Below are 21,431 nucleotides of genomic sequence, written 5' to 3'. Positions count from 1 at the left end.
ACTTAATCCGAACTGGGTTCGGTATAAAAGAACCTCCAGCAGTCACCTCGAGTTAAGATGAAGAGATGCTCAAGATGCAGAAGAGCAGGTTTGCTGGTAAGAGATGAAAGCCTTGTTCAGAAGTAACGGAGTTGTGTTTTGGTGCTTGGAGTTGAACTGAACTTGTGAATATGTTTTCTTTTATTGACAGTGTTTTGCCTCATTTGTGTACTACTGGCCATAAAGGCTGGCATATGCAGTCAGAAGAAGGTCTGTCTTCAGAAGTTGCAGGATACCGCACATTATATCATCAAACCTCATGTGGATGTGAGTTCTTAACAGTTTTCAGAATATTTTGATTTTATTGTAACTACAGTATGTATGAGATAGGTTATCATGTGTAAATACCTACAATATCTACACTGCCAGTCAAACATTTTGTGTTTAGTTTAAGTTAAATATTAAGTTATTCCCACTAGAATCTGAGATTGGATGATGACGAAATCCTTAAATACAGACATTGAACACTGCCCATAGTGGAGAAACTGTAATAAAATGTTAAACAAAACAAAACAAACAAACAAACAAAAAAACTGCCTGTATATGTACCGTGAGTATTATATGTATACTATTAATCAATTGGTATTATTTTCAATTTCTTTTAGAAGCTCTCAATGAACTGTCATCACTTAACTGAAAACAAGGTAAGCCTCATTAGGTATTTTAGCATATTTTATTCTAACATTGAATATAAAATCATTTTAATGTTTACATTAACATTAATTATATGGTGTTAACGTTATATTGAAGTTTGAACGTCTATAGGATTGTATACTGAATTTGTTTTTCTGTTTTTTGTTGTTTTTTTTTTAAGGTTCAGTTTTCGAATAGGACTAATTGCATTGTGAAATGGATGCACATTAATTATACAGGTTCTGAGGAATCTGAGGGAATAAATAAATTAAAAAATATATCAGTCCACCTAAAACAAAGTATGGTAAGGCACTATTAACTTTTGTGGTTTTCTGGAGTTTGTGGTTTTATAACAAGCACTAAAGCATTTTTTCATTTCATTTCAGTTCACGCTGCAGCATACTGACAAGTGTTTTACCGTGAAGCGGAACCAAAGCACTACCTGCAACCATAATGAGTGTTTGAGCAGGTTCCTGAAATGTTGGTGTGGATTTATAGAAACGATGATATGACCTGCCTGGTTTTTACTGCAAATGATTTGGATCAGTGTTTTACCTGCTCTTGTGACCTTGGCTTTAAAACCAGATTCAGCTCATGAAGGGTCTGGTCATTAGCTATTGGCTGAGTTGTTGTGTGTTAATGCAGTGAAAACACTAAACTGTGGACTGTAGGTTCCTGGGATTACGGACTACAAATTAATGTCTTTATTTATTCTAATTTTATACTTTGTGATATAAACATGAATTTTAACCTTGGCTCTTTTGACTAATAACTGTAAAAGTTGTTGTGTTTTTTTTTATTTTATTTTTTTTTACATTTCATACTTTCATTGTTTATTTTATTTTTTTTTAACTTTATTTCAGTGATTTTGTTGATTTGTTATTTTATTTTTAAGAAATAAACTTACATATAAAACGTGCACATATGTTGTTCCCAGCAACTTTTTCCCCACCAAACATTTTAAATACTTCAGTAAAAAAACAAACTTATAATAACTTTTATTATTATTATTATTATTATTATTATTATTATTATTGTAGAAATTGCCTTTGAAAAAAATGATAAGAAGAAGAAAAGAAAAGAAACATCCTACTGATGCTTGTCAGAAGGAACTGATTTTGTGGATCTGAAAAATACTTTAATTTAAAAAAAAAAACTAACAAACTAAGAATAACTTTTTAGCAATTATCTTTAAAAAAAAGAGAGATCACATCCTACTGATGCTTGTCAGAAGGAACTGACTTTGTGGAACTGAAAAATACTTTAATTAAAAAACTAACAAACTTAAAATAACGTTTTAGCAATTAGCTTTAAGAAACATCCTACTGATGCTTGTCAGAAGGAACTGACTTTGTGGAAGTGAAGCGCAACCCGGAACCTTTTTAGTGTAACTCCCCGCATCAACACCGCTCGTTTAGGCAGTAGGAGCAGTGTGATATTTTAGACATGTTTTAACTGAATGCGTTGTAAATACTTTAAGCCAGGGTTTAGACATACACAAACAAGATGTCCGTGGTGGGGAAGAAAGGAAGCTCGATTTTCTCTGGATTTAGAGCACTCGGGCTTTACTCCAGCCATCTTCCACACGTGGTCCGTTTCCACAAGAAACACCGGGAATTTTATGTGGTGACAGCTGTTGGCCAGTGTTTCCACACCTACAATGTAAGTCAACAAAATAATAATAATAATAATAATAACAACAACAAGTTAAATCAGTATTGAAATATTGCTTGTGATTAAAGTCTAAATAGCTAAACTATATTTAACGTTGCAGGGGGACTCCTGACAGGCTTTGCACGTTAGTTTCAACCCGAACTGTTAGTCAGAACCGTGTACTTGATTGCCCTGCACTTAATATCTGCTTGGATTTAAAATGAACGTCGAGAGCTTCAAAATACAGCTCTGTTTTGCTCACGTGGCGTGTTCCACACGGAAGGTTTAAACAGTACGCGGTGCGCGCGCACTCTTTCTGTTTCCAAACACACACACACACGCACGCACCCACTGAATGGAGCTAGTTAGAAAAGCTCTTTTTCTTTTCGTTTTTATCGATCATTTGGAAATAATTCCTATTTGAATCGTGTCCTTGTGTGGGTACCTGGTCATTTGGGAGCTGATTCTGAACCTATAACAGAATTGGCATTATTACTGACAGTCCCTCAGAGACTTTAAACAAACAAACAAACAAGTCAGTCAGTTCAGATAATCCTGTAGTATTAAATATAGAAGTGACTCAAATGTCAAATGTTTAACTCTGGAATACAATTAAACCTCAGATAGGATATCACCTCAACGAGGTGATGTTAAATGGCAGATTTCTCACCCTGGATATTCCCCTGGAATGTTACACTAAAGATCAGTAATCTGTCACAGCAATTATGTTGGGTATATAAAAAATATATTTTATATTTATTGTCTGCAATACTACTCGCACGTCTTGCCTGTGTGAGATTATATTGGGTACCAGATGAAAGGTTTTGGTGCGACGTAGACAAACTGAAAGATTAGATGCTGCTGATTCGACTGTTGTGCTCAGCAGCTGGGAGATTACACTTGTCAGATAACCTCCTGAGCTATTAAACATCCTTTCTAACAAGTCTAACAGTGATGAAAGCTTAAACATAACATCATAGGTGATGTATAAGGAGTTGGAGAGACGTTATATGGTGTGAGGCAAGGCAAACTGATTTGTATAGCACAATTCATACACTGAGGCAACTCAAAATGCTTTACGGTGGGGGGGGTCTAGTTTTTAACCTTGACTGAACTTTTACCCAAAAATTTGAGGTCTTCTGGAAGATGATTCCAGTTATGAGTAGTGTAATAGCTAAAATGCAGCTTCTTCCTGTTTGGTTCTGATGTTCAACACTGTTAGTAGACTTGTTCCCCTATTCTTTCATCATATCTGGTATCGTATCATCGTATTTGGTCCTAGGTTATTGAGTCACCAGACTTATCATAGGATCTTTTTTTTTCTTTTTCTCTTCCCTCCCCAGCTCAGTGGTTCTCAAAGTGGGTACTGGGGATCCCCAGGGGTCTATTAAGCATAGCCAGGGGTCCATGCGGTGGAATTTACAACCCACCGTTATCAGAGTTATTATATATACAGAGTGTCCTGAAAGTCTTCATACTGTAGGGGACTGTGTTTGCCAGCACCACGTCTGTCGTGCCTTCGTCAGTGGACGTTTGTGGACGTCCACATCTTCTCGTTCGGTCCGCAACACGTCCAGGCTTTTTGAATTTGTTCAAACGTTTGGCAACAGTGTTGTGTGTGTGATGATGTGCTTGTCATGTTTCCTGTTAAAGTCCATCGCAACCTTGCGACCTCTTCCCGATCCAGCCATGGGAATGAGTTCATTATGGTCTTCTTTTGTCAAAGGCGTTATTAAAGGCTATCTGGAAAAAAATATATATATATATATGTATATATACACCACGCTTCTTTGAATATCCTGTGGTGTAGTGTTAAATCTATTATTAAAAATGAAAGAATACGGTACTCTCCCTAATCGTCCACGAAAGTGACCGGGTAAAGTGAGGGGAAAAAAACTTACGATTTTTAAGATTTGATCGTTTTTCTCACATCTATACTAAGGATTTTGTGTATTGTTATGATATATCAAAAAATCCAATGAAGTCCTTTTCAGTTCCAGGTCATAGAATGACAAAATAAAGGACAAGTTCACGGGGGTGAATACTTTTAAATAAGGACAAGTTCAAGGGGGTGAATACTTTTAAATAAGGACAAGTTCAAGGGGGTGAATACGCTATTCGAATATGAAGGCATATTGTTTTCAAACTTGTTATAATGATGTTTTGGATGTTCAAATGAGTGTTTAAATCTAATTTTGCTTATGCCACGTCCTTACAATTAAAATTTCAATTCAAATGCAAAAATGTTATCTGTTGAGTTGTTTTGTTTTTTTTAATGCGTCTGGAGTAATGTCTTTAATCTGATCCTGTTCTTAACACTTTCTTCAGGTAAAGAAACTTGGAATTGTTGCTGTCAGTAAGTAATGCACAAATATTTTAGTACCAATATTACATTCAGTTCTTTTATACTTTTTGTTTGTCTGTATTTAAATAAAAAACAAACAGCCATCTTTTGTTCTGATTTGTTGTCCAGGCAATGCCCTTCCTGAAGACATCGCCTATCTCGCTGCTGACCGAATGCTCGTGTACGCTGCACATGGGAAAGTCATTTCAGCTTTCGCAAAGAACACTGAGGTAAAATTCCTTTCTGTACAGAGATCACTCACCAGCCACTTTAATAGGAACACGTGTACTGTACACCTGTAATTATCCAATCAACCAATCCTCTAGCAGTAATGTGCTGCATAAAATCATACAGATACAGTGCTTGAGTTAACGTTCACATCAAACATCAGAACGAGGCGGATCTCAGTGACTTTGACAGTGGGACTTTCGCTCACAACAGTCTCTAGAGTTTACACAGAATGGTTTGAAAAATGAAAAACGTCCAATGAGCGGACGCTCCTTCAGGTGGAAACACCTCGTCGATGATGGATCCGAGGAGAACGGCCAGACGGTACTAGACAACGATTCTTCTCAGAAAAGACATACCTAGAAGTCTTCCAAAATGCCTCCCCAGGAAAAAATCTCATCTTATAAGGAAGAATTCTTATCAAATATTAAAGTGAAGGACCTTTCTATAGCTGTTGGTGTTCACTCTTTGGAATGTTGTAAATTTTATCGGTGTATTGCTGTAAGAATTTAAGGATTATCCTGGATCTTGCCATGAAAATAACCACTGGTGCTGACGTGGCCTTAAAAAAACCCAAAACAAAACATGAAATAATAATATGATTGGCCAGAAAGGTTTGAGTTGACAGGAAGGCTCACGTTTTATGGCTAAAGGTGACCTGGCTTTCTCGGTGGCTGCTCCTAGGCTTTGGAATAGTCTTCCTCTCCATATTAGATCTTCCCCTTCCATTTCTCTGTTTAAATCCTCTTTAAAGACCTATTTGTATTCTTTGTTTCAGTTGAGGGGTTACATTTTTCATTGGTCCTTTTTTGTTTTTTGTTTACTCTTTTTTTTTTTTTTTTTTACATTTTTTTAATTATTATTATTAATTTTTTAATTCTGTTTTATATTTCCTGTACAGCGCTTTGGTTTCAGCATCTGTTGTTTTAAATGTGCTTTATAAATCAATCAACTAAACTGAACTAAGGCTACAATAACTCAAATAGTCAGGTCAAGTGGCTTTTATTGTCATTTCAGCCATATACAGCTGGTACAGTACACGGTGAAAGAAAACAATGTTCCTCCAGGACCTCTGTGCTACACAGAACAACACACTAACCAAATGAGGAGACGACAAACTAAATAAGACCTAGACATTCTACATGAAGTGCACGTGCAAACAAACACAAGACAATACAGTAACTATTAAAACAGGACAATAGCACAGTAAGTGTCAGTGTAGCGCCGAGCAGTACACAGTTCTAGTGTGAAAGTGTCAAACAAAATACTCTTTACAACCGTGGTGAGGTGAAAAGTATCTCAGAATGCACAAGCTTGTTGTAGATGATCTACATCAGCGCAAGAAGCACTCCTGTCAGCCAAGAACAGGAATCTGAGGCCACGGTGGGCACATGATCACTGAAAAGTTGAAGATTTAAACTTTTGAAGATAATTTTTTTTTTAGTGTTTATATGCTTTTCTGTCCGATTATTTTCCCGGTCATTTCGTTAAATCGTAATGCCCTAAGTAAGAAATAAAACATTCGCTGTGATATAAAGATTTAGAATTAATTCCTCTTTAAAAAAAAAAAAATTGTTGTCTGTGTGCGCATAAATGTATGATAAACTTTTGTTTTTAGATTTCCTCCTCTTCACACTTCACAACCCCATATTACCGGTCTACTTAACTATGTTTCAGGTCGTTCACACTTACGAAGGCCACCAAGCTGATGTCCATCTACTGCTTCCGTTTGGAGACCATTTGATATCAGTGGACAAGCAAAATGCCGTCATTATCTGGGATGTGGAGTCAGAAGGTCTTAATAGATTGTTTCTTGATTGTATCATTTTAGTGAAATTACTGAACCACTGTCCATACCATGTCACTGTGCTGATTTATATATATATATAAATTTAACCCATGAACTATGGTGCTTTTCTTTTCCTTTTCAGATGTATACTTACAGATTTCATTTGACAAATCCACTTTTGAAGTTCGGGCTGTTATGCACCCGAGCACCTACCTGAATAAAATCCTGTTTGGAAGCAGTCAGGGGAGTCTTCAGTTATGGAACGTCAAATCAAAGTATGCCATTTGTACAACATTATAGCAACCGAACACCACATTTAACCCTTTAAACTCGCAGCGTGTTGTTTATCTTAAAGCATATTCTGTATAGTAGTAGCTACCTAAGGAATTAAACACGTCAGGACGTGCTGTTGTGGGGAAATAATCAGCGATGAGATGTGGCAAAGCTGAGGTACATTTAACACCTCGAAGTTGATTATTTTCCTATAACAGGACATGAACTACAGCAGTTTTCCAGTGATTTCACTTTTATATTTATCGCAGGACAAAAGTCGCACCCCCCCCCCCATTTATAGCTATATATGTGATTTTGTGGAATGTCTTTGAAACAAATTCCTGTTATTACTTACATTATAGCAGCTATAAATAGTAATTCCCTTACAGCCTCTATTTTCCCCTCTCTTGAAGTTAATGAAACAAAAATAAAACCTTGGTAAGCTTGTCATGTTAGTAAGAATCCACAATGCATTAAAAAGTCTTATGTCTTGAAGACTTTCCTGTGGTGGAAAACTTACTGACTGTTACAAAGCACCGACACTGGAGACTCCTTCCAAAAACTTCTACTAGCCCATAATGTGTGTTAGTGGTTACAGTAGAAATGTTGACGTATTAATGTTAACAAGTGCATTAATGTAAACCTTGTAGCTGGCACTGCTGTCAGAGCTGCTGTTCTAGAAAACTAATCAACAATCTGACCAATCGGATCGCAGAATTGTTATTGCGCTGTGGTTTAATATAAATTATTCAGTAACTGCAGGTTCTAGGTGTTTAAGGGGTTAAAAGAACCAACACAGATGATCATTGAGTGTATACAGAGCGTAAGATTATTCTATACTGACATTTCTATACTGTCATTTTTCCCTCAGCAAACTTTTGTTCACGTTTCCTGGTTGGGGATCGGTAGTGACCGTTCTTCAGCAGGTCAGCGTCGTACCTCTCATTTAAAACGTCTTCATTTAGACTTTTTTTAATCGGTTATTGTTTAATCCTGTTTTCCCGATGGCTTTATTTACTAGACTCCAGCGGTGGATGTGGTTGGTGTGGGCTTGGCTTCGGGGCAGATCGTCATCCACAACATCAAATTTAATGAAACTCTGATGAAGTTTCAGCAAGATTGGGGTCCAATCACCGCCATATCCTTCAGAACAGGTCTTTTTGCCATTGCAGTCTATCATCAGTATGGAATAAAACACAAAGGGGGCATGGTGAATCCCCGAAGTTCAATATTTTTATTATAACAGCGTGTCTTGAAGTTTTTCATCCCTCTTGTACTGCAGCAATTTGCCAACAATTACCATTTTTCTCTATTAAAGAAGGAGACTTCATATGATTTATCCTCTATTTATAGTTCCATTTAATGTCTGCAAAACAAGTTAGCTCCGGTTATCACTTACGTTATAGCAGCAAATCCACCCAGCTTGCCATATTACCAAGAACCTGAAAGACTTTATCGTATCTCGTATACGTTATAGCGTCACCTCTGGCTGTTACAAAGTGCTGACACTGGAGACTCCTTCCTTTAATAAACCGTAAATATATAATATCTCCTTAAAGAAAATGTCACCATATCAGTGATTACACACTTAAAAAAAAACAAAAAACAAAAAAAAAAAAAAACGTTTACGTGGAGCATCTGCCTTAGACGTCCATGTGAATTAGCTGTTGCTATAGAAACCAGTACGTATTAGAATGAATGCATTTGGCTTGCAGCCTGAACAATCAGAATTGAGAATTCAAGACACTAGTATAATGACCTTTTTTATTTATTTATTTATTTATTTATTTATTTTAAAAAAATATATGGTGTAGTAGTAGTAGTAGTAGTAATCACACTATTCCACGTTTATTTCATTCCTGTAGATGGGCATTCAGTGATGGCTGCTGGGAGCCCTGTTGGACACATAGGATTATGGGATTTGGAAGCGAAGAAGCTGATTGGTCAGATGAGAGACGCACACACCACGTCGATAGCTGGCCTCACCTTCCTGCACGGTGAACCCCTGCTCCTCACGAATGGAGCTGATAACGCCATCCGGGTTTGTCTTCATCACTTCTTCCTCAGTGTATCCTGCTCATTCCTGATGACCAAGACTATTTTATTTACCATACCTTCATCCCATCCCATATAATTAAATAAAAAACTCCGTCTTCTTAACGATGAGTAAAATCTCATCAGTACCAGTTTATGCACTGGTCCGTGATATTCCTGTTGTTTTGTAGGTTTGGATTTTCGACGTAGCGGGAGGTGAAGGACGTCTGCTGAGATTTCGTATGGGTCACAGTGCCCCGCCCACCAAGATCAAACACTACGACCAGAGTGGACAAAACATCCTCAGCGCCAGTATGGCCTTTATGCCACTTATTTGTTTCATTTGCTCTGCTAAGACGTACAAACCAAAGAAAATCTATTACACTCATAAAATAACACGATCTATACGTATTGTTTTTCCAGGCCAAGATGGCTCACTGCAGTCTTTTTCTACTGTTCATGAAAGGTTCAACAAGAGTCTGGGACATGGTAAGATTTTGCCGATTGGACAGAATAAAGCGCTTTATATGGCCTAAGGGACTGTAGTTACGTGTACAGTATATATTAACCTGTTATTCTTTAGTAATTGCTGTAAATTAGTTCTTGAGTCACTACAATGAAACTAGATCTAACTAGATCAGGACCCACTAAGAGCTCCTGCGGGTTAAAGGGAAATTCTGTTATAAAACTATAATTTAATATATTATTTGTCATTGTTGTAATATTCTGTTGTACAGCACTGTATCGCTTACTGTGTGCATTTTAGCAGAATTCCCGATTTTTATGTCGTTTTCCTGTTTTCACCCGAAAACTACAATAGCCGGGATGCAATACGTAATTCAACCATTGGGAATCCCTAATATGATCGCCCAATCAGGATCTCTGAGTGAGACACATGACTCTGATCTGTCGAAGGCATGGACTCCAGAAGACCTCTGAAGGTGTGCTGTGGTATCTGGCACCAAGACGTTAGCAACAGATCCTTTAAGTCCTGTGGGTTGCAAGGTGGAACCTCCATGGATCGGACTTGTTTGTCCAGAACATCCAACAGATGCTCGATTGGATTGAGATCTGGGGAATTTGGAGGCCGAGTCAACACCTTGAACTCTCCGTCATGTTCCTCAGACCATTCCTGAACAATGTTTGCAGTGTAGTAGGGTGCATTATCCTGCTGAAAGAGGCCACTGTTATTAGGGAATACTGTTACCATGAAGGGGTGTTCTTGTTCTCCAACAATGTTTAGGTAGGTGGTACGCCTTAAAGTAACATCCACATGAATGCCAGGACCCAACGTTTCCCAGCAGAACATTTCCCAGAGCATCACACTGCCTCCACCGGCTCGCCTTCTTCCCATAGTGCACCCTGGTGCCATCTCTTCCCCAGGTAAGTGACGCACCTGGTCGTCCTTGCTACAGTAGATCTTCTGTGGTATCAGACCAGACGGGCTATCCTTCGTTCCCTACATGCATCAGTGAGCCTTGGGTGCCCATGACCCTGTCACCGGTTCACCTGTTGTCCTTCCTTGGACTACTTTTGGTAGGTACAAACCGCTGCATACCGGGAACACCCCAAAAGACCTGTCGTTTTGGAGATGCTCAGACCCAGTCGTTTAGCCATCACAATTTGGCCCTTGTCAAAGTCGCTCAGATCCGTACACTTGCCCATTTTTCCTGCTTCCAACACATCAACTTCAAGAACTAACTGATCAATTGCTAGAGCACCTCAGCATCATGAAGCCACTGACTGGACACCAAGCCATAAAGATCTTCTAGAGTGCCCCCCATTATTATAGCTAAATAGCACTCCCTGTCTTTTACTGCTAATCCAGAATAATAAGCGGATGACATTTTAGCTAATGTCGATCTGATTCCTAAATGATCTTCTCGATAGATACCTCGGTCAGATTATAGAAAATACAAGTAGTTAATGTCTGCTAACAAATTCTCGTCTTCACCCGTGTAACTACTAGTAAGATGGCTAGTAAGGTCCCTAATACAAGGGAAAATCATCATGTACCATTGCTAGCTAACATTAAGGTAGCTGTTAGTGTTGTTGCTAACTTCAGTTATTTGGCTCGGTGGAATTTTGAAAGACCTACACTAGATCTCTGCTTGCCTCCTGTTGCTCTTCTTCTGTATATGCTGTCTCGAGCATGTATGGTTGGATGTCGATGTGTAACAGTAACTCAAAAATGAATTTTTTATCTGTTGAGTCATTTCTGTGGCTTCAGTAATCTATTTGTTCACTCGCGATAATTTTGAAAAGCAAAGTGATCTAGCTAGATGGCTACTGCTAATAAATAATCTCGTCCATGAATGTACCATTATCCAGGGAGCTCTTCCGGGAACTCTCGCTGTGCTGTAAGACCATGAGCTGGCATGTTTACAGAGTGTCCCTTTAAGCTGTTAAATACCATATATTCATGATTATATTAATCATAGGTCATTTATAGTTCTGTTTAATGTTGTGGAATATCCTCAGAACAAGTTAGTTCCTGTTCTCTTTTTTTTTTTTTTTTTTTTTTTAACAGTGTAAACATGTCCCTCCTAACCAGCCTCTTTTTTCAGCCTCTTGGTTCTCTATTTTTTTTGTTTGTTTTTTTTGTCTCATGGAATTAACGCCAGCTCGTCTTTTCACCGAGAAGCTGAAACGTGCAAAATCTTCAGTCCTGAAGACTTTCCCATGGCAGAAATCTTCACCATATCAATGATCATATGTATTTCGATGTTAAATATCAGCAAGTTTTATTATTAAATGCGTGGTTGATGTGGCGTGTCCGGCATGCGAGTCCCTGTGCGAGATGTTGCTATAGAAACGACGTATTAAAACGAGTGCGTTGATATAAAACCTGCGATTTCCCTTCCAGCTGGATGTAATGTCAGTGGAATTAATGCTGTCCAATCAGATTTGAGAATTAAACCGTGCTGTAGTGTATATAAAACTGGAGCGATACAGTATAAAGTAGTTCCAGTTATTTCTGTTGGTTGACGGTGCTCTGTCAAGCCCGCGTGAATATGATGGTAACAAGCACAACAATGCTTTCTTCCATCGAAGAAAAGTAGTCCAAGCTCCGAGAGAATGAATTATACAGATTCACGCTTTGATCGACAAATGTTGAATTTGCTGTGTTTTTAGAGTGAAACGAGAAGGAAATTTTAATCTGTAGTACTCTCACGATTGCTACGGATGTCATAGAAATGATAGAAATTTTCATCTCCAGGGTCTTTTACCAAGAAGAAAGCCAAAAAGAAGGGGGTGATGTACGACACGGCGAAGCTTCCACCCATCACCACTTTTGCATCAGGTGCGCATTTCATCTGTTTTATTAATGATTGTAAATATCTTTTTTTTTTTTTTAAAGCTTTGCATTTCTTTAGTACTTTTCCTATCAAGTGCATAGCGTAATTTTTTGTTAGTGACTATGTCTTTACATGAATGAGAAGGACACGAGAGCTCTCACTTATTATTGTGGTTAGATTGTCGAAGATTAGAGTGTTTACTGTAAATGCTCGATTCTTATCTTCCAAGTTATTATAAAGCACATTCGGAAAGCGTACTCGAGTAATAAAACCTAAAAACGTAGGTGTTTTTTAACTGATGAAATGATGTGAACTGTGACTAATAATTATCTTAAACTGTTACAAGATGATTTTTGTTTTAAAGCTTCGGCACATCATTCATTCTATGTAAGTTTGCAATTTTTATCTTTAGCGACAATTCGACCTGCTGCCTAGTCAGTTATGTTGGCTACTGGAATAAATGCTAGTCTATCCTGGCATTAGCAAAGAAAACCGACTGACTTGGTTAATATAGCCAGTTAATGTTAGCAAATCAGTCCAATTTACCTCAACATGTTTGTTTTTTTTCCTTTAAATTGTATGTGGTTGAAGCCTGATTTGATAAGAGTAATGTTTTAAAGGGGTCGCCCTTTGTCTATGTACTCCAGCATGTCTATATATTTTACTGAGGTAGGGCCAGGGGCGCTCATCCTCAAGTCCCACGCTGCCGATTGCACATTACACATCTTCAAAAGTGCGCGGATAGCTATAGCACTAACTACATTGTCACAATGGTGAATTGGCTCGAGTCCTGATCTTGATGAGATACTAAAATAAGCCCATTCTGTTGATGTGTAGTATACAGCCATGGATGAGATCCTGGGTGAGAGTAGAGACCTTTTGTGATTTGTACTTGATTTCATTTGTAACATCTAAAAAAAAAAAAAAAAAAATTAAGGTTTTTTTTTTTTTGGAAATGCGATTAAGTACGAGTACATGTTTTCAGTAATACTCAAGCAAAGTATAAACATGCCTAAATAATACTTAAGTGTAGTAATAAAGTATAATTATGTAAGTATCGTCCACTCCTGGTAACAACAGTTTTATAAAAGAACTTGCACTCGACAGTGTTGACCATACTTCAGAAAAGTGTATCATGATGATCATGTCATCAGTACTAAGTATATCTGCTAGAAGCCTGTATGTCAGCCAAATGAATAGCATGAACTAGTTTTTCGGCATTTTGTGGCAGTTTTAGCTCAGTGCTTAAGATGTTGGACTTTTTCACCAGAAGGTCGTGAGGTCAAATCTCATCACCGAGCTGCCAAGGTGCCACTGCTGGACCCTTGAGAAAGACCCTTAACCCTCAACTGCTCAAATGTATAAATGCGACGAATGTACTGTAAGTCACTCTGGATAAGGGCGTCTGCCATATGCCATAAATGTAAATGTATTGACATTCTATTTCTTATCCTGGCAATATTTCTGACCTGAAAAAAACCTACGCTAATAATGTTATCTACATGAGCTTCAAACGAGAGACTGGAATCAATAATCACAACAAGGTCTTTCTCTGCTGCACCTGATGATAACTGAAAGGCCACTCTGAATTATTACGCAATCACACAACTTATTTCTAGCTGCTTGTGGTCCTTCAGTATTTCTGTCTCGTCAGAATTCAATTAGGAGGAAGTTACTCAGCATCCAGGGTCGGATGCGCTTTTCACTTTCCTCAACTTTACTACGCCGGTGTCTGTCATCTGGCTTTGCTGAAACCTATACAGTAGCTCTGTGTCATCAGCATAGCAGTGGAAGCTAATACCGCGTTTGCGAATAATTGTACGCAGAGGTAGTGTATATATAGAGAAAAGACCAATAGGCCTAAAATAGAGCCTTGTGGAACCCCAAACTTTAATATGCATAGAGAGAATGAGTGTGTCTAAGCTTTTGATAGTGTGTATATATAGTCTGACTCTAAAACAGGTCTTGCAGCCAAAAGCTTTACGCAGTGTGTATGTTGCAGTGTTTGTTACATTGTAACGTGGTGTTACATTTCTTTAAAATACTGAATGTAGTATTTAGATATGTCCAAGATATTTTGTTACATCTTGGTTCTTTGTGTATAGAAACGGCACGTCAGAGTGACTGGGACGGCATTGTGGCTTGCCACCAAGGTTTTGTCCTGACCACAACTTGGAATTATCAGAAAGGCTCTATGGGGGCTCACAGGCTGGAACCGGAGCATTTCAACAAGAACCGTGCTCTCAACGTTCATGCCACGGTGTGTGTGTGTGTGTGTGTGTGTTTGTGTGGGGCGTACAGGGTTCAGTGTAAAGTATGATTTCATTTCAAAATCGTGCCTCTACAGGCTGTAGACGTCACTTCTTGCGGGAACTTTGCTGTGATCGCGCTGTCTTCGGGACACATAGACGTCTATAACATGCAGTCAGGACTCCACAGAGGACAGTATGGACAAGACCGAGGTCAGCTCACATGTGACATCACTTCCTGCCGCACTGAATTACTCTTGCTCCTATAGCCAACTCGTGTTCTTGTGTGATGTATCTGCAGCGCATTCGGGGCCGGTTCGAGGCGTCTCGGTCGACGCGCTGAACCAGCTGACGGTCAGCGCCGGAGCCGATCGTCTGCTGAAGGTGTGGAAGTTCAAATCGAAAGAACTGATCAACACACACAGCCTGCATGCGGCGCCGGCTTCCACACTCTTACACAGAGACAGGTGAGAGCGGGCAACTCGAGACCGTCGAGGTAGAAGTCTGAAGGCAGCTCGTTCTGTATCACCAACATGTTTCCTTCTTGTATTTACGGCAAATTTCCGCAGTGGGATGCTGGCCGTTGCTTTCGATGACTTCACGATCAGTATCTTCGACATGGAGATGAAGCGTATTGTACGCCACTTCTCTGGCCAGCGTGGGCAGATTAATGATATGGTGAGGGTTTTTTTTTTTCTTTCTCCTTTCCTTCAAAAGGTCATGGTATTTCTGCACTCGTTGAGGTTGTACATGCATTTTTGTTCTAATCATAATAATTTACCGGTTTTTTTCCCCCCTCCTTTTTTACGTTACCTGTACAGACTTTCAGCCCCGATGGACGATGGTTGATAACAGCCTCCATGGACTGTACCATCAGGACTTGGGACCTTCCATCTGGCAGGTAAGACCTCAAGTGGCGTTTTCTCAGGCTTCGTCCTGGCAGACCATGGCATCCTTTGAAGGAGGGGAAGACCAGGCTTTTACTCAGTTTCACTTTCTGAATGATTTACTCTGCCTGATTTTCGACGATGACCTTTTTGCCAAGTCATCCAGCTCACTTCTTAATGAACAGAGCCCAGTGAAATCGTCTCTAGAGATAACGTTTATCTTGTTCAGCTTCAAGTAGTGATGGTTCAAGTATGATGGTTTATCTTTATCCTGTGGCCTTGTGGTTAACACGTTTACCCCTCGCTTTCTCACTGTCTCTCTTGTTTCTCATTTCACTCTTACTCTCTGTGTCACGGATGCAGTTTGGTCGACTGTTTCCTGGTAGACACGGCGGCCGTGAGTCTCAGCTTGTCTCCTACGGGGAACGTCCTCGCCTCTGCCCATGTGGACAGTCTGGGTATTTACCTGTGGTAAGAGATTCAAGTTGGGTTTTTTTCTCCCTGTGATTATCTCGATTTTGGTTTTAACATTATCTGGACATCCCTGACACGAAATAATCCTAAATTCTGACACAGTATGACAGAAACATTCGGTGTAATCTGTGTGGGCTGGGTTTGTCTGATTCAACAGGATAAAACGTTTCTCATGTCCAACAATTATTGGCACCCTTTTGGTCGATACTTTGTGCTACCTCAGTTTGCCAAGATAACAGCTCTGAGTCTTTTCCTATAATGCCTGATGAGGTTGGAGAATACATGGCAAGGGATCTGAGACAGTTCCTCCATACAGAATCTCTCCAGACCCTTCACATTTCGAGGTCCATGCTGCTGGACTCTCCTCTTTAGTTCACCCCACATCGGGGATCAGGTCAGGGGACTGGGATGTCCATGGCAGGACTTTGATTTTGTGGTCAGTAAACCATTTCCGTGTTGATTTTGATGTATGTTTTGGATCATTGTCCTGCTGGAAGATCCAACCACGGCCCATTTGAAGCTTTCTGGCAGAGGCAGTCAGGTTTTCATTTAATATCTGTTGATATTTAAGAGAGTCCATGATGCCATGTATCCTAACAAAATGTCCAGGTCCTCTGGCAGAAAAACAGCCCCAAAACATTAAAGATCCAGCACCATATTTAACCGTGGGCATGAGGTACTTTTCCATATGGCTACCTCTGTGTGCGCGCCAAAACCACCTCTGGTGTTTATTACCAAAACGCTCCGTTTTGGTTTCATCTGACCATAGAACCCGATCCTTTAACAGCCTTCTTTGCTCATATTTACCAAGGGTGCTAATTTTAGTGGAGGGCACTGTATGTAGATCTATACATACATATATGCTCACCAGCCACTTTAATGAGAACCCCAGTGCCCCTGCTTGTCCATGCAATTAAGCTGTGCTAATGTGTGCGTTTTAAAAACGAATATTTTTAAAAGACCGTTAGGGTTGTAAGATGTCTGGTTCTCTCTAAATGATCTCAAAACCTAAGCGACTTTGTGTTCCAGGTCCAACACCACATTGTGTAGTTTGGTGTCATTGCGCCCTCTACCTGCAGACTACGAGCCTACAGTGGTCATGCTGCCTGGCACCTGCCCAAGCAAAGGTGAGCACGTTGTCCATATCCGCACACATCCGAGAAAATTCCACCTTATCGTTAGACACTCTGAACTCAAACTCGTGGCTTGTATGAATGACCAGATGACGAAGAGGAGGTATTGGAAGCCGAGAGCTCGGAAATGGACGAGTACATGTCTCCCGTGCAGCTGGATGAACAGCTGGTCACACTCTCTTTGCTGCCGGATTCACGCTGGAAGAATCTTCTCCATCTGGACATTATTAAGGTGTGTGTGTGCACCGTGAAATTCTTCTCTTGATTATATTGATGATTTATTTATTTATTTATTTATTTATTTGTCACAATTAACACACAGTTTTGTGCTCACAGAAAAGAAACAAGCCAAAAGAACCCCCTAAAGTGCCCAAAGCAGCCCCCTTTTTCATCCCCACTATTCCGGGACTCGTACCTCAGTTCGCCCTTCCTGATACGTCATCGGAAAAACAGGTAACTACACGACCACAGCACTCTTACAATGCTCATATCATCCCTTTCCTAGGTGTTAGTCAGTGTTTTATTCCTTACTCGTCACTTATCACCCACCCACTAATCATCTTTCTCATTCAAAGTCCAAGGTGTTCAACATTGGAGTTCTGGCCCAAAAGTCCAATTTCTACCTCCAGCTTGAAGAAGCGCTGGACAGCAATCTTTGTAAGGACAATAACCTCCGTTATGATTCTGCCTCAATTCTGCACACGTAACCAAATGAAATGCGTTTCCTGATATATCTTTGTAATGGAATTATTTGTTTATCTCGTTGCACCCGCTTCAGACGAGGCAGCGGTGAGGCATCTGAAGGAGTTGGGCCCTTCTGCTATTGACACGGAACTGCGAGGCTTGGCACCGGACATGGGTGGAGACGTTAGCGTCATGCAGAGCTTCCTCAGGATGATCAGCAGCATGCTGAAGCTGAAGCAAGACTTCGACCTGGCTCAGGCCTATCTAGCGCTCTTTCTGAAGGTGTGTGTGGGTGGCGATGGTGTATTTTCATTTTATTTTTTTAAAGCTACTACACTGTGGATCAAAGAGCATGCAGGGCATCCATTATCCATTTTCTTCCTACCAAACCATGTTTAAATCCCCCGACTACGTTATACAGTCCCTCCAGGATTTTGCCATTTTTCAATAGAAGAACTAAACGCAAAATCGAGCAAACTCTGCGATTTTCCGAAATGACCGCAGATTTTCCACAGATTTGGGCCAAGACGCGTCATGTCACGTCATCACAACGCGGCCAAAGCCGCCTACGATTCACGTGCATCAAACACGAGTACAGCGAAAAGGTCTCGTTTACCAACAAACGCCACAGCGAAAAACCCGTGCAGAAATTATTTCATACAATTGCAATTTCGCCAGTTGAGGTAGTTTTCAACAAAAAACAACAACAAAATCAATCATTTTTGGCCGCAACAATCTCAGAGAAACTGTTCGATTCTGTTGGATGACACACAATTCTGTATGGACTGGTAATAATATGTGTCAATATCATATACAGATGAGTTTTTGGACTCAGCCAGCAGATGGCAGCAGAGTTTAATTAAGCATTATGGATATTTTCTACTTTATTTTCTATATTATCATCTACTACTTTCTTCTATATATTCTACAGTTGTGTTACTGATTAGCTAAATAATCTTTATTTACCCCTCAATAATCGTTCCATAAAAATGTTAGAACGACGTTCGCCTCAGCCTCCGATGCTCCACTCGTGGTCCACATTGCGTCTGATATCTTTTGTTACACTTTTCTGGCTACAAGCTTCAGAATCTTGAAGGTTGCAGTCTAATCGGATCTCTACCGTTCTGTAGTTTCCAGAGAGAAAGCAAACTGGAATGTTTTTTTTTTATTTCCTGAGCTGTCTATAGAAATGTAGAAATACAGTCTTCTCTTGTGGTGATTTATTCCAGTCTTTACCTGATTTCCTTTTAGCTTCACCTGCGGTTAATTGCAGAGCAGCCTGTCCTCATGCAGGAGACGGAGAACGTGCTCGACCTGCTAGAGGGGACTTGGACCTCCGTACAGACGCTCCTCAACAAGAACATGTGTCTCCTGTCGTACATCAAGAGTGCTCTGCTGTAGAGACCTGCTTCCTCCGCTGCCTTCGAATAGATTCTTTTGTTTTGTTTTTTTACTTTTTAAAAGTGCTAGTAATAATATTACTTGTGCAGTTGTTGTCGTATTACATTTGCCTTGTATGACTACAAATGCTAAAATATATTGTATAAAAAAGTCTTGGTGGTTTGGAATTGTTTCTGCGATGAAACTGAAGTAGAGAGAATTCATTGACACATCCTTATGTAGCGAGCTAGTCTGCTACAACAGCAGGGAGTACTCCGATTAGCTAATGCTACCTCTCCAGCTGTAGCTCTCCGACTTCACTAGCAAGCTAGTTAACATTAAGATATTATATTACCGAGGATACTACAACGCTAACAAACAGCCGGTTAACCTTTATTGTGTAATCCAGAAGCCAGGAGATGATGATTAACTAACTAACATCAGGCTAGCTTGTGTAATCCAGGGGCCAAAGTGATTAGCCATGTGCAAGCTAGTTAAGATGCTATATTGTATAAACCAGCAGACAATGACACTAGCAAGCTAACTAAGATTAGATTAACCTACAGGTGCATCTCAAAAAATTTTAATATCGTGGAAAAGGTCCAAAACCCGTCATTTTATTCAAAAAAAGCGGAACTTTCATATAATCAAAATTCATTACACATAAAGTGAAATATTCCGAGCCTTTTTTTTGTTTTAATCTCGACGATTATGGTTTATAGCTCATGGAAATCCAGTACCTCAAAAAATTCGAGTAAAGAATTAATAATACAGAAATCCATCCATCCATCCATCCATCTTCTACCGCTTACTCCTTTTCAGGGTCACGGGGAAACCTGGAGGCTATCCCAGAGAGCATCAGGCATAAGGCGGTGTACACCCTGGACAGGATGCCAATCCATCGCAGGGCACAATCACATACACACTCACACACCCATTCATACACTACGGACACTTTGGACACGCCAATCAGCCTACCATGCATGTCTTTGGACTGGGGGAGGAAACCGGAGTACCCGGAGGAAACCCCCGCAGCACGGGGAGAACATGCAAACTCTGCACACACAGGACCGGTGAGGTGAACGTGCTAACCACTAATCCACCGTGCGCCCCTAATACAGAAATGTCGAGCATATTACATTCTACCAAATGGCCTTTATTTCACTTTTTATTGACCGAATTCAACAGCTGCCCTTAGACCCTCGTTATATGTGAGATGGGAGGTTTTTCCTTTCTTTTCTCTTACAAATAAACATTCATTCTTGTCTGTGGCATTTGTCCGCGTCCTACAGATTCAGTTGATCGAGATTACACTCCGTTTATGGAAACGAAAGCGACCGTTGGCCTCGATGCCGCAGATATCTTTTGTACGCTTTTCTGGACACAAGCTTCAGAATCTTGAAGGTTGATATCTGATCTCTGCACTTCGTTCTGTGCTTCTGTGTAAATGAATTGCAGTTTGTAGTGGGAAAGTAAACTTCTGAACATCTTTTTCCCCCGAACAGTCTATAGAAATCATATGAAAATCGTACTGTCTTCTGATGTCGTTATTTATACCTGTCTTCACTTTATTTCCCTTGCTCTTTACCTGCGGTTAATTGCAGAGCAGACTGTCCTCATGCGGGAGCCGGAGAAAGCGCTTGACCTGTTAGAGGGGACAGATCATGTGTCTCCTCTTGTACATCAAGATTACTTATAACTGCACATAAGCTACAGAGAGATTAGGTTAAAAAAAAAAAAGGCACCGAAGTATTCCTTTAAGCAAACTAAAGCAAGCTGTATATTCGTATTCCAAAAAAAGCACTATGTGGGTGTGTGGATGGATCAGCTAGGGGCAGTGTGTGTGTGTGTGTGTGTGCAGGTTGATATTTGGTAAGGAGCAGTTCTACAACAGATGGGCCTCACTGTGTAGGGAAGCTCCAGAGTAGTCGTCCAAGCCCAGAAAGATTAGAGTCCAAAAAGGGAGGGAGGCTTCAAGCCTGTTCTCAGTAGTGTTTACTCAAACTGCTAGGTAAAGCGGAAGCTGTGTGTGTGTGTGTGTGTGTGTGTGTGTGTGAGAGAGAGAGAGAGAGAGAGAGAGAGAGAGAGAGAGATTCTGTAAAATGACTCTAAATGTAAAAACCGTAAAATATTTAGACAGGATGAACTGGCATAAATTACCCTAGTAGTATATTTTGCAGAGAAATGCTGTGAGGTACAGAAGGACACAAATAAAACATTAGTGTTTGGTCTGATTTGTTAAATCTGAAATATGAGAATTTGATTGCAGCATTAACTGTAATACAGTGATTACACATTTATCATTTTTGTCATAAAAAAGAATGATGTATTT

General features: G+C 39.9%; 1 protein-coding gene across 1 annotated transcript; it reads left to right on the top strand.

Moving 5' to 3' along the window:
• Positions 1-853: 853 nt before the first annotated feature.
• Positions 854-19,685, top strand: wdr36 (WD repeat domain 36). Its single transcript, XM_053617793.1, has 23 exons — positions 854-2,334; positions 4,654-4,681; positions 4,799-4,899; positions 6,575-6,692; positions 6,829-6,961; positions 7,831-7,885; positions 7,981-8,113; positions 8,825-9,000; positions 9,185-9,305; positions 9,417-9,482; positions 12,214-12,297; positions 14,398-14,552; positions 14,640-14,754; positions 14,843-15,008; positions 15,111-15,219; positions 15,363-15,442; positions 15,792-15,899; positions 16,932-17,029; positions 17,125-17,267; positions 17,372-17,488; positions 17,611-17,692; positions 17,814-18,001; positions 18,971-19,685. Exons 1-23 carry the CDS (start codon positions 2,179-2,181, stop codon positions 19,118-19,120), a joined length of 2,682 nt encoding a protein of 893 aa, XP_053473768.1. The 5' UTR covers positions 854-2,178; the 3' UTR covers positions 19,121-19,685.
• Positions 19,686-21,431: the final 1,746 nt, after the last annotated feature.

Source organism: Ictalurus furcatus, chromosome 28 (assembly GCF_023375685.1).
Source record: "Ictalurus furcatus strain D&B chromosome 28, Billie_1.0, whole genome shotgun sequence".
Classification (NCBI taxonomy): domain Eukaryota; kingdom Metazoa; phylum Chordata; class Actinopteri; order Siluriformes; family Ictaluridae; genus Ictalurus; species Ictalurus furcatus.
Note: the sequence above shows the minus strand (reverse complement) of the source record. Positions and strands in the feature narration are given on the sequence as shown.